Raw genomic sequence first — 14,437 nt, forward strand, 5'->3', positions numbered from 1 at the left:
TGGCATTTCTTTGGAGGGCCGCACAGCCCTCCATGTGCTCACCAGAGGTAGCCTGACTTCCATTAGGTACCGAGATGAGATCCTCAGACCCCTTGTGAGACCATATGCTGGTGCGGTTGGCCCGAGTTCCTCCTAATGCAGGACAATGCCAGACATCATGTTGCTGGAGTGTGTCAGCAGTTCCTGCAGGATGAAGGCATTGAATCTATGGACTGGCCCGCCAGTTCCTCAGACCTGAATCCGATTGAGCACATCTGGGACGTCATGTGTCGCTCCATCCACCAACGTCACGTTGCACCACAGACAATCCAGGAGTTGGCGGATGCTTTAGTCCAGGTCTGGGAGGAGATCCCACAGGAGACCATCCGCAACCTCATCAGGAGCATGCCCAGGCGTTGTAGGGAGGTCATACAGGCACGTGGAGGCCACACACAATATTGAGCCTCATTTTGACGTGTTTTAAGGACATTACATCAAAGTTGGACAAGCCTGTAGTGTGTTTTTCCCCTTTAATTTTTTTTTTTGGGGGGGGGGGGGGGGGGGGGGGACGACGACTCCAAATCCAGGCCTCCACTGATTAATAAATTTGATTTCCATTGAGGATTTTTGTGTGATTTTGTAGTCAGCACATTCAACTTTGTATAGAACAAAGTATTCAATGAGAATATTTCATTCATTCAGATCTAGGATGGGTTATTTGAGTGTTCACTTTATTTTTTTGAGCAGTATATATATATATATTTTAGTTATTCATATACACACAGTACAGACCAAAAGTTTGGACACACCTTCTCATTTAAAGATTTTTCTGTATTTTCATGACTATGAAAGATGAACATTCACACTGAAGGCATCAAAACTATGAATTAACACATGTGAAATTATATACTTAAGAAAGTGAAACAACTGAAAATATGTCTTATATTCTAGGTTCCACCTTTTGCTTTGATGACTGCTTTGCACACTCTTGGCATTCTCTTGATGAGCTTCAAGAGGTAGTCACCGGAAATGGTCTTCTAACAATCTTGAAGGAGTTCCCAGAGATGCTTAGCACTTGTTGGCCCTTTTGCCTTCACTCTGTGGTCCAGCTCACCCCAAACCATCTCGATTGGGTTCAGGTCTGGTGACTGTGGAGGCCAGGTCATCTGGCGTAACACCCCATCACTCTCCCACTTAGTCAAATAGCCCTTACACAGCCTGGAGGTGTGTTTGGGGTCATTGTCCTGAAAAATAAATGATGGTCCAACTAAAAAGCAAATCGGATGGAATAGCATTCCGCTGCAAGATGCTGTGGTAGCCATGCTGGTTCAGAATGCCTTCAATTTTGAATAAATCCCCAACAGTGTCACCAGCAAAGCACCCCCACACCATCACACCTCCTCCTCCATGCTTCACGGTGGGAACCAGGCATGTAGAGTCCATCCGTTCACCTTTTCTGCGTCGCACAAAGACACGGTGGTTGGAACCAAAGATCTCAAATTTGGACTCATCAGACCAAAGCACAGATTTCCACTGGTCTAATGTCCATTCCTTGTGTTCTTTAGCCCAAACAAGTCTCTTCTGCTTGTTGCCTGTCCTTAGCAGTGGTTTCCTAACAGCTATTTTACCATGAAGGCAGGCTGCACAAAGTCTCCTCTTAACAGTTGTTGAAGAGATGTGTCTGCTGCTAGAACTCTGTGTGGCATTGACCTGGTCTCTAATCTGAGCTGCTGTTAACCTGCGATTTCTGAGGCTGGTGACTCGGATAAACTTATCCTCAGAAGCAGAGGTGACTCTTGGTCTTCCATTCCAGGGGCGGTCCTCATGTGAGCCAGTTTCTTTGTAGCGCTTGATGGTTTCTGCAACTGCACTTGAGGACACTTTCAAAGTTTTCCCAATTTTTCGCACTGACTGACCTTCATTTCTTAAAGTAATGATGGCCACTCGTTTTTCTTTACTTAGAATTTGTATTATGGCAAGAAAAAAGCAGCTAACAGTCTATTCAGTAGGACTATCAGCTGTGTATCCACCTGACTTCTGCACAACACAACTGATGGTCCCAACCCCATTTATAAGGCAAGAAATCCCACTTATTAAACCTGACAGGGCACACCTGTGAAGTGAAAACCATTTCCGGTGAAGCTCATCAAGAGAATGCAAAGAGTGTGCAAAGCAGTCATCAAAGCAAAAGGTGGCTACTTTGAAGAACCTAGAATATAAGACATATTTTCAGTTGTTTCACACTTTTTTGTTAAGTATATAATTCCACATGTGTTAATTCATAGTTTTGATGCCTTCAGTGTGAATGTACAATTTTCATAGTCATGAAAATACAGAAAAATCTTTAAATGAGAAGGTGTGTCCAAACTTTTGGTCTGTACTGTATGTATGTATGGCGGGGTGCCATGCATTCCAGGATGAGGGATTGAGGCCACATGTAATAGGAAGGGGGGGCATATATACCAGGATGGGGGATATTAACAGAATTGGAGGACACTACCCCTATAACAGTGTCAGCAGCAGGCCTCCTCCCCTTAACAGTGCATCATGACCACATTTTTTGCTTACATTTTTTTTGTAGTTTCCTCCTCTAAAACCTAGATGCGTCTTACAGTCTGAAAAATACGGTACTTATTTCATGCAAAAAAACAATTTAATTATTTAAGAATCATACAATGTGATTGTGATTTTCTAGTTTTTAATTTTAGATTCTGTCTCACACAGTTGAAGTCTACCTATCAAAAATTATAGACCTCTCTATTCTTTGTATGTGGGAAAACTTGTAAAATCAGCAGTGTATAAAATACTTAATTTTCCCCACTGTATATACAAACAAGGAGTAAAAGGCGAGGGAGAAAAAAAAAGCAACACAGCTCATCATCCTCAAAACACCATCCCCACTGTCAAACATGGTGGTGGCAGCATCATGGTTGGGCCTGCTTTTCTTCAGCAGGGACAGGGAAGATTGTTAAAATTGATGGGAAGATGGACGGAGCCAAATACAGGACCATTCTGGAAGAAAACCTGTTGGAGTCTGCAAAAGACCTGAGACTGGGACAGAGATTTATCTTCCAACAAGACAATGATCCCAAACATAAAGCAAAATCTACCATGGAATAGTTCAAAAATAAAAGTATCAAGGTGTTAGAAAGGCCAAGTCAAAGTCCGCCCCCTGGAGGTTCCCGGAGTACCCACACTTGGTAATGTACCTCTTTATTTGTATGAGTCACATCTATACCCATTGCTACACATGTATGGCTTATTACTGTCCGTGACATACTGGTCACACTAAGATCAATCATTTTGTATGGTAGCCAATGTGAAAGGGTTCATTACTATATATTATAGTGGGCTTTTGATATGAGTTACTATATATGTGCCACTTACCTTATTCTTGTTTTGTACTCTGGCCCTGTGAATCCTATGCACACTCTGCACATGTGTCACATTTCCTTGCCTGTTGCCATATCTTAATAAACTTTATACTTTTTCAATACAATTTGGACTTTTTTGATCATTTTTTTTCTCCCTCCCCCTTGCTCGATTTTTGTAATGATCTGTCCATTACTGTCCACTACTTGGCAGCTACACTACTTATAAGTTGATTTATTAATTGTTATTATCACTATGCTGCTATTTTCTATAAATCTTTGTCTAAACAAGGAGTAAAGATGAACATATGAAACAGACCAGATCCGTCAAAGTACCCTGACAGCTTTTCATCCCCTTTGCATTCTCCTACACAGCTTTATCATTTAATCACCTTTAATGGCTTCCCAGTCGTTCATTTATGGCATCACAAGTGCAGAAAATGTTTGAGCACCTTAGGTGCGTTTTGCAGAGGCAGTGTTGGTACACAGTTCCATACAGTGCGGAGTCCTCTTCCAAAACTATTCTAATCCAGAATATGGCAAAAAAAACACTCAAATAAGTAAAGAAAAATGACATTCCATCATTACTTTAAGTCATGAAGGTCACACCAATCCGTAAATTTGCTAGAACCTTGAAGGTATCCTCAAGTGTAGTCATGAACACCATCAATCACTATGATGAAACTACCTCTCATGAGGCCTGCCCCAGGAAAGGAAAACCAAGAAACCAGAATCTGACAGCATCTCAAATAACAGCCCTAATAAATGATGTACATACATCAACTAGCAGACACATGTCAAGATTAAGTCTCCAGATGAGACTGTGATAAACAGGTCTTTATGGTTGAATTGCTGCAAAAAAGCCACAGTCACCGCTCTGCAGACTCTCCAGGTCACACTGCGTTTTGCATGACCTGGAGTGGCTGTTACAATGTAAGTCTATGGAGCGTCAGAACAAGAATCCATAGGTTTTCTTTGTAAAAGAGACTTCCGGCTCACACAGAGAATAGAGTGAGCCAGACTGAGCTGCAGGTACCACTCCTAGGCAGAACCCGGTACTGCAGCTGCTGACCCCCGGGGGTCAAGTTAGCCGACACTGATTAGGGCTATGTTCAGACACACCGGTTTAGGATATTGGATCAGGCACTGGCCGCACCGGGACCAAGGATTCAGGTTCAGGACGCTGGCCGCACCGGGACCAGGGATTCAGGTTCAGGACGCTGGCCGCACCGGGACCAGGGATTCAGGTTCAGGACGCTGGCCGCACCGGGACCAGGGATTCAGGTTCAGGACGCTGGCCGCACCGGGACAAGAGGACCTCAGAACTGCACTGGCAGAACACCACACTACCTATTGACTAAAATTTTTGATTGGCGACTCCCTAAGGGAGAGGGAGTCTTTTATACAAGATGACTCCCAGAAGGTGTTACTCATTATGCTAAATGCCTCTTAGCAACAAGCTGAGGCCATTTCACTTTCACCTTCAAGAGCAGGGGAGCGCGCGCACGCCCTAAGCATGCTGCCGGGACTCTGAACAGGAAGGAAGCAGGGAGCAAGCTAGGGACCACCCCGAGAACCTGGCCGGTGTCCCTGCATGGAGGGAGAAGGGGACACCATGCAGGGGCGCCGGCCACAGCGCTACAATATGGATACGTTGATAATAAAGTTATGGCTTTATGGATGTGGTAACTGGTAACCCAAAAATGACTTTTGCATCAACATGTTTTTACGGTGCAAAAGGATTTACACGTTAAAAAAAGGTTCTAGAAAAAAAAAAAAACAATACTTTTACTATGCCTCATAATATGGTTGAAGAAAAGGTTATTTTAACAATATGGTAAAAAAAAAGTTGAATTACTGTTTTAATTTTCATGATTCCCACTGTTTTACCCTGCACACTTACTTTTGAAGGAATGTATTTGCACATCTTCTGAATGTTCGCTCCATTACTGGTCTTTAATATTAATCTGAAAAAAAAAATGCATTATTGTCTGTAGAGAATATCTATATAATGCCACCTTGCAATGTGAAGAAAGTGGAACCTCCAAAAAACAAAATAGGGTGTCCATTCTTAAAGGAAAGCTAAATTTAAATGGTCACTGTTGTTTCAATCAATAGCAGAAGCAAATATAAAAACAGGCATAGAACATACAGTGTCTTGAAAAAGTATTCATACCCCGTGAACTTTTCCACCTTTTTTCATGTTACACCCACAAACTTAAAAATATTTTATTGGGTTTTTATGCAAAATATCATCATAAAGTAGCAAGTATTTGTGAAGTGTAAATGAAATGATCCATGGTTTTCTAATTATTTTAAAAATATAAATCTGAACATTGTGACGTGCATTTGTCACAAAGCCCACAGGAGTCAATACTTTGTAGGACCACCTTTCACTACAATTACTACTTCAAGTCTTTGGGGTGTGTCTCTACCAGCTTTGCACAACTAGAGGGCAGTGCTAGAAGCTGTGGGGCTGCGCTGGTGTCACTCACTGGTTCTATCTCTGCCCCCTGATGATGTCTTCTTTCAGTTAGAAGCTACGTGGCGGCAGAGATAGAAGCAGAATGCCGATGCTGCACTCACATCTACCACAGCGTCCATCACCCAGGATATCTTCAGAGGGGGTGGCAATGCAAGAAACTAGTGAGTAACTGCAGCGCTGCCCCCTGTGATGTCCTGTTCCAGGAGGGGAGATAGAAACTGTGGGGAGTGAATGCAGCCCCAGCCTACTGTGACGTCAAAGGAAGTAAAGTAAAGAAACACATTTAGGGATAGCTAAAGTGTAAGTGTAGGGGATTTGTGTAAGGCTATGTGCCCACGATGCAGAAATGCTTAGGATTTTTTCCTGAGCGTTTCTGCATCTCCCTGGCAGAAAAAAAAAGCATGCGGATTGTACATGCGGATTGTACATGCGTTTTCCTGCCAGGGACATGTGGAAGTGAAGCGTTCTTCACTTGCATTTCCGCATGCGGGTTGACAAGCGCTTTCCAAGCGATTTTAGCATCACTTGGAAAGTGCTTGTCAACTTGGTCACACTATATAAATCCATGCAACCGGCATGGATTTATATACTGTGACCCGAGAGAATGTAAAAAAAATAAATAAATAAATAAATATATACTTACCCTCTGATCGGTCCTGGCTGCCGGCAGCGGTACACTGAAGGACCTGCCGACGTCAGCGTCGCGTGACCCGTCACATGACTCTGACGTCAGCGCAGGTCCTTCATTCCATCGCGAAGTGCCGGGAAGCAAGGAGGAGCACAGCGCGGGCCGCCAGAAGGTAAGTATATATTTATTTTTTATTTTATTCTTTTTTAACAGCTCTTTTAATGGTACCTGGGTGTGGATGAGACTCTCCTCTCCTCTACACCCGGGTACCATCCGCACATTAGAACGCGCCAATTACGCAAGTACAGATGCAGTTTTGCGGAATTGGCGGTTTCTAATGCAAGTCAATGGCGGCGAAAACGCAGCACTTCCGCAAAATAATTGGTAGTGCTGCGTTTTTTTCCGCAGCGGAAATTTCCGCAGCATGTGCACAGCACATGCGGATTATCATTGGGGGACATGGCAGGCCTTCTACCATGCATTTTTTAAGCGTTTCTGCAGCGTTTTTGCCGCTGCGGAAACGCTTAAAAAAACGCATCGTGGGCACACAGCCTTATAAAGGCAATTACAAAAGTGGTTAGGATGTAAGGATAGATAGTTAGAAAATACATTTTAGGTGCTAGACCACAGTGAACCTGTCAGCAGGACTTTGCTAAGTAAACTGAAGGCAGTGTCATTTTGTGGCTGCTGCACTGATAAATAGGATACCTGAGGGGAAGAAATCCGTCTTGCGGTTCTTGTGTAATCAGTGTTTGCAGTTTTGAGTTAATGATATGCCCGTGCTCCGGGGCAGGACTGTAGGCAGGGTCCTATCCTGGTGCTCAAGGTCAGATCAGCAAGAAAAGACCTGCCCACAGGCGGTCCAAAGCACAAGTATGTCCCTCATCATATAGACAGCCAGAGACACAGATAGGGGTGGGCCTGGGAGCAGATCTTTTCTTACTGATCTGGCCTGGATCACCAAGGAAAGACCCTGCCTACAGTCCAGCCCTGAAGCACGAGAATCTAATTATCATCAAACTGCAAATAAAGATTACACAAGAACAACAAGACGGATTTCTTCACCTCAGGTATCATTTTAATCAGTGTGTCGGCGCCAACATGACACTGTCTGCAGTTTACTTAGCAAAATCCGGCTGACAGGTTCGCTTTAATGATGCTGGTTCCACATGCATGCTAGCTTAGTCTCTCCTCAGCCAGGTCTCTGCATAGTGATCCTCTGCACACTGCAGAGCAGAAAGCTATATGAACAGTGATTCACGACACAAAGAACTGGCTGTGGGAGGAGTGACTGAGCATGGCACACCATCAGCAATCAGTACACGTCCTCTTCACTGCTATTCACTTTTCACAGTAGCACAAGCAACATGTGGTCTGCTGTTGTCGTGTTGAAAACCAGGGACACGTCGGAGAAATGTCCATAACACTTGATACACAACCAAAACAATGTAGCGCTGAGCAGTTAGAGTACCTGGAATAAAGACCAGAGGGGTCCGGTTACTGCACACTATGCCATTCCACACCATAATCCTGGGATTAGGACTGATGAGATGCTCTCTCGTGAAGGCCACTCCATGTAGACCGTAGGCTGAAATGGAGCAATGGATTTTGGAATGGAGGTTTATCGTTTACAGTGATGTCTTGCTTTTGTCTTGAATGTAATGACAGCTGGAGTTTGGTCTGAATACCATGTGGGCAACACTATGAAGAGTCCTTTACGAGGGCACATCACAACGGACACCACTAAACTTCTATTCTATACACTACCGTTCAAAAGTTTGGGGTCATTTAGAAATGTCATTATTTTTGAAAGAAAAGCACATTTTTTTTCAATGAAGCTAACATTAAATAAATCAGAAATACACTCTCTACATTGTTAATGTGGTAAATGACTATTCTAGCTGCAAACGTCTTGTTTTTATTGCAATATCTACATAGCTGTATAGAGGCCCATTCCAACAACCACCACTGCAGTGGTTTAATGGTACATTGTGTTTGCTAACTGTGTAAGAAGGCTAATGGAGGTTTAGAAAACCCTAGAAAACCCTTGCAGAAGTATGTTAGCCCAGCTGAAAACGGTTTGGCTGATTTGAGAAGCTATAAATTTGACCTTCCTTTGAGCTAGTTGAGAATCTGGAGCATTACATTTGTTTGCTCTATGAAACTCTCAAAATGGCCAGAAAAAGAGAAATTTCATGTGAAACTCAACAGTCTATTCTTGTTCTTAGAAATGAAGGCTATTCCATGCGAGACACGCACAAAGGTGAGCAGTGTCAGTGAGTTACTGACACTGCTCGCCCCTCTTTCTGCCTCCGCCCCAGAAGTCGCTCCCTCACTGCATTCAAGTCTATTAGACGCGAATATAACTGATGTTGGAATTGCCCGGCCTGCGCCCTATTGGAGATGGTGCACACAGGGAACATTGGATGGCGTGATTCAGATGCCCACTACTGTACAGTATAGAAGAGATGGCGGCCACAGTGTACAGGGAGCCTGGTTTAGATGAGTATAACTTTTTGTTGTTTTTCTTATATTAGTTTGCCAATGAATGGGGGTAAAACAAGAGGGGCTGGCTATGAGGCTTGTAAAGGGAAGTGTCCTAGGTTGTACATGTATATATGTATCTACATACTAGCCATGCTTGCAGATAAGTATACATGTATATATTGGCCCCCATCTCCTTATGTGTTTCAGTCTGCTTGCTGCTGTTGGGGGCAGGATCAACAAAATGTGCAGCCATGTACTAAAACAGGTTTTGCGAGTATGGCTGGACATGAACAAAGACCTTAGCCAGTGGGCGGGGAATAATACATCATTTCCTGTGCTGGACATAAAACCCCAGAGCACTCATGTGCTGGCCTTTTTTGGACATTTGGGACACTTGGAGAGGATGGACACAACACATGGCTGAGGATCTCTCTTCCCCTGTAAATCTTTACTTCCTAGCCCTACATACCCTGTACTAAACTCCCCAGATATTGATATCCTTGTATCTGTATACTGTATATATAGGGAAAGTTAGTATAGTTGGGTGGGCCGCATGAGTGATTAGGAAACATGGGTGGAAAATAGGTAATTGGGATTATTATTGTGTACTGTGTTAGTGGGATAAATAGCAGTATATTAACTGTAGACTTTTGTGTAATAAATACCTTTTATTAGCACACGGTTTTGTCTCAATTGGTATATAGTATAAGGCACAGATAACGTTAGTGGATATTATTAATAATCAAGTTTGATGTTAATAGTTAATATCGGACCTCAATAGAGGAGTAGGAGAGTTCCCCCATTAATTACTGATATTTTGGAGGGAAACCTCGTCCTTGTACAAGGCACATTATACTTAGGACTGGCTGTGGGGAACATTATACTGGGGGATGGCTGTAATAACAGTAATTTTGACCAGGGGTGCCGAAACTGTTACATGCCACTGTACATGCTCATTAAAGCGGACAGTGTGGAGGCCGTATACAGTGGCATGTAAGTTTGGGCACCACTGGTCAAAATTACTGTTATTATGAACAGTTAAGCAAGTTGAAGATGAAATGATCTTTAAAGGGCCTAAAGTTAAAGATGACACATTTCCTTTATATTTTAGACAAAAAAATAAAATCTATATTTTCATCTTTTATACTTTAAAAATTACAAAAACGGGCCGATGCAAAAGTTTGGGCACCCTGCATAGTTAATACTTAGTAGCACCCCTTTTTAAAGTATCACAGCTTGTAAAAGCTTCTTGTAGCCAGCCAAGAGTCTTTCAATTCTTGTTTGAGGGATTTTCATCCATTCTTCCTTGGAAAATTCTTCCATTTCTGTGAGATTCCTGGGTCGTCTTGCATGCACTGCTATTTTGAGATCAAGCTACCGATTTTTAATGATGTTCAGATCAGGGGACTATGAGGGCCATTGTAAAACCTTCAAATTGCGCCTTTTGAGGTAGTCTATTGTGGATTTTGACGTGTGTTTAGGATCATCATTATCCATTTGTAGAAGTCAACCTCTTTTCAACTTCAGCGTTTTTACAGATGGTGTTAGGTTTGCATCAAGAATTTGTTGAAATTTCATTGAATCCATTTTTCCCTCTACCCGTGAAATGTTCACCGTGTCATTGGCTGGAACAAAACCCTTGATATTGGCTGCAGCGCTGACAACACATAGATATTGTGGCAGCCAATTCGTGAGCTCAGCGGCTATGCCCCTGAAGACGGAATGCTCTGCTCAAGAGCCGCTGGGAGCAGCAGCAGAGCCTGAACACTGGAGGGAAGGTAAGCAAAGAAATTTTTTTTTTAGAACAAACTGTGCCCTAGAACTGGGATTTTCTGAAAAGGAACAACCCCTTTAATGATTCATAATGGTTTTCTAATGAGTCTGAAAAAAAGGTCTTTGATTTTAAGTTGTTGAAGTACATCACAAAAATCAAACCCTGGTCCTATTTTTCTTTTTTAAAGATATGTTAACCTCAATTTTTTTGTAGGTTACATATACAGTATATATTGGAGTTCCATTTCTTTACATGGAGTGTTCGGCATCAGTGTCCTCCGGTCAGAAGTGCCACCCCTTCGCAGCACAGTATTCCTGTCCGGAGGGGCATATAACAGGACGTGTCAGCCAGCAGTCACCATTGAATAACACTGTGCACATGGGCTGGCTTCTAATTCATTACAGTGTTATTGGGGGTCGCTGATAAACGGGTCTGGTCTTATGCCAGTTTTTGGAGCAGGGCGCTGTACTCCGAGGGGGTGTCATTTTTAATATGAGGACATCGGCGCGGCTTCGTAAAATTTTTAAAAATCTGCAGGTCTGTAATTTTTATGGTATGTACACTTCAACTGTGAGAGAGAATCTAAAAATAAAAAACAGAAAATCATATTGTATGATTTTTAAATAATTAAATTGCAATTTATTTCATGAAATACATATTTGATCATCTACCAACCACCAAGAATTCTGGCTCTCACAGACCTGTTAGTTTTTCTTTAAGAAGCCCTCCTACTGTCCATACACTCAGTTAATCACACTCCAACCTCTTCACCATGGCCAAGACCAAAGAGCCATCTAAGGACACCAGGGACAAAATTGTAGACCTGCACAAGACTGGGATGGGCTACATGACAATAGGCAAGCAGCTTGGTAAGAAGGCAACAACTGTTGGCGCAATTATTAGAAAATGTAAGAAACACAAGATCACTGTCAATCTTCCTCGGTCTGAGGCTCCATGCAAGATCTTGCCTCGTGGGGTAAGGATGATTCTGAAAAAGGTCAGGAGTCAGCCCAGAACTATATTGGAACAGGGGCGGACATATCATTCGTGCAACCTGTATGGCCGCACAGGGGCCCAAGAGGCAAGGGGGCCCATTTCTACCTCTAAAGCAGGTGAAATTTTGCATTTTTAGGAGCTCTTGGGCTGCAAAGGGCCCATATATTGTTCTTGCACAGGGGCCCTTTTTTGTCAGTGTCCGCCAGTGTATTGGAGGACCTGATCAATAACCTGAAGAGAGCTGGGACCACAGTATCAAACATTACCGTTAGTAACTCACTACACCATCATGGATTAAAATCCTGCAGGGCACACAAGGTCCCTCTAATCACGCCAGTACATGTCCAGGCCGTATGAAGCTTGCCAATTACCATCTGGATGATCCAGAGGAGGCATGGCAGAAGGTCATGTGGTCAGAAGAGACCAAAATAGAACTTTTATGGATCAACTCCACTCGCCGTGTTTGGAGGAAGAAGGATGAGTGCAACCCCAAGAACACCGTCACAACCATAAAGCATGATCAGGGAAACTTCATACTTTGGTGGTGCTTTTCTGCAAAGGGGACAGAACGACTGCACCATATTGAAGGGAGGCTGGATGGGATCACGTGTCTCATGATTTTGGCCAACAAGCTCCTTCCCTCAGTAACAGCATTGAAGATGAGTCGTGGCTGGGTCTTCCAGCATGACTACGATCCAAAACACACAGCCAGGGCAAATAAGGAGTGGCTCCGTAAGAAGCATTTCAAGGTCCTGGAGTGGCCTAGCCAGTCTCCAGACCTGAACTCCATATTGCCCAGCGACAGCCCTGAAACCTGAAAGATCTGGAGAAGATCTGTATAGAGGAATGGGCCAAAATCCCAGCTGCAGTGTGTGCAAACTTGGTCAAGAACTATAGGAAACGTCTGACCTCTGTACCAAATATTAAGTTCTGCTTTTCTATTGTAAGGCTGTGTGCCCACGATGCGTTTTTTTTAAGCGTTTCCGCAGTGGCAAAAACGCTGCAGAAAGGCTTAAAAAACGCATGGTAGAAGGCCTGCCATGTCCCCCAATGATAATCCGCATGTGCTGTGCACATGCTGCGGAAATTTCCGCTGTGGATTATCATTGCGGAAAAAAACGCAGCACTACCAATTATTTTGCGGAAGTGCTGCTTTTCACCGCCATTGACTTGCATTAGAAAACGCCAATTCCGCAAGACTGCATCTGTACTTGCGTAATTGGGCCGCTCTAATGTGCGGATGGTACCCGGATGTAGAGGAGACTCTACTCCACACCCAGGTACCATTAAAAAAGAATAAAATAAATGTATACTTACCTTCTGGCGGCCCGCGGTGCGCTCCTCCTTGCTTCCCGGCACTTTGCGATGGAATGAAGGACCTTCGCTGACGTCAGAGTCATGTGACGGGTCATGCGACGCTGACGTCAGCAGGTCCTTCACTCTACCGCTGCCGGAACGGTGAAGCAATACAGCGCGGGCCATTGGAGGGTAAGTATATATTTCTTTTTGAAAATTCTCTCGGGTCACACTATATAAATCTATGCCTTTTGCATGGATTTATATAGTGTGACCTAGTTGACAAGCACTTTTCCAAGTGATGCTAAAATCGCTTGGAAAGCGCTTGACAACCCGCATGCGGAAATGCATGTGAAGAACGCTTCACATCCACATGTCCCTGGCAGGAAAAACGCATGTACAATCCGCATGTACAATCCGCATGCGTTTTTTCTGCCAGGGGAGATGCAGAAACGCTCAGGAAAAAATCCGGAGCATTTCTGCATCGTGTGCACATAGCCTCACAAATACCTATTTTCCCCACTGTATATACCGGTGTCCTGGTGATCTCATGTATCTGACTGGGCAGCTGTTTGCCAGAGTGGTCCCGCAGAGGAGACAACCCCTTTAATATAACTGACGTGTAGAGATGAGAAATGGTAAGTTTATGGGGGTCCTCAAAAGTATACAAGATAAAATGGTTTTCATAATAGCAGAGGTTATTCCCCCAAAAAATCCTTAAAGGACATTACAAGGTTACAGCTGCCAACATGTCTGCCCCAACCCTACCCCCTCCTCAACCTCAGCCCCAGACCACTGAGCATTCCCTGGGGTCCTGACCCTCTGTCATTGCCAGCAATTTGGGACAGTTGATGCATCCACAGTCTGCCTGGCCCGCAATGGCTGATAGCACAGGACAAGATTGCTTTCCCTGCACAGAAAATAGATACAAAGCAAACAGCTATATGGACGTGGTAGTCCCAGCAGCCTGCTCTATACTACAGATGCCTCTGCCCGCACTGCTGCGTCTGCACACTATGCCCAGCTCATCATTCACCGCCATCCCTCTCATGTCGGGCTCAGGACACCACACATGGACTGTACCTCGTAATGTCACGTGCATCCTGCAGGCACACTCGCCCGCCAAGCGCTCATTGGTGGAGCGGCCAAATATCCCGCCCCTTACCCGCTGCTGATTGGATAATGACGAGAGCTTCAGCAGCTCCACGCCTCTAAATAGCCAACTAGCGTCTATGGAACGGATAACGTGCGTCTCAGTAGCAGCGGTGCATACGGTGGCTTAGGTGCGTATGTGATGGGCGACTGCAGTCGGGTCATAGCGTTCACCCCTCGTGTAGCTATGGTCGGTGGCCGTTAGTGTGACTGTGGAAAGCGCGGGAAAGCATGTATGAGCACACCTCTGGCGGAAGTCGCTAGCATGA

General features: G+C 44.1%; 1 protein-coding gene across 2 annotated transcripts in view; it reads right to left on the minus strand.

The window, feature by feature from the left end:
• GTPBP3 (GTP binding protein 3, mitochondrial) overlaps nt 1-14,169 on the minus strand; it is an 85,640-nt gene extending 71,471 nt beyond the window's left edge. Inside the window, exons 1-3 of one of the 2 annotated variants that reach the window (XM_073661063.1) lie at nt 14,100-14,159; nt 7,935-8,051; nt 5,254-5,317 (exon numbers count right to left, since the gene is read on the minus strand). In XM_073661063.1, coding sequence (XP_073517164.1) covers nt 5,254-5,297 — 44 coding nt within the window. In that variant the 5' untranslated portion in view covers nt 5,298-5,317; nt 7,935-8,051; nt 14,100-14,159. Of the gene's footprint in view, nt 1-5,253; nt 5,318-7,934; nt 8,052-14,099 lie in introns of both variants that reach the window. The other variant, XM_073661062.1, reaches the window with a different exon arrangement.
• Nucleotides 14,170-14,437: the final 268 nt, after the last annotated feature.

Source organism: Phyllobates terribilis, unplaced genomic scaffold, assembly GCF_046119375.1.
Source record: "Phyllobates terribilis strain yellow unplaced genomic scaffold, ASM4611937v1 Scaffold_1__5_contigs__length_1240528914, whole genome shotgun sequence".
Taxonomy (NCBI): Eukaryota; Metazoa; Chordata; class Amphibia; order Anura; family Dendrobatidae; genus Phyllobates; species Phyllobates terribilis.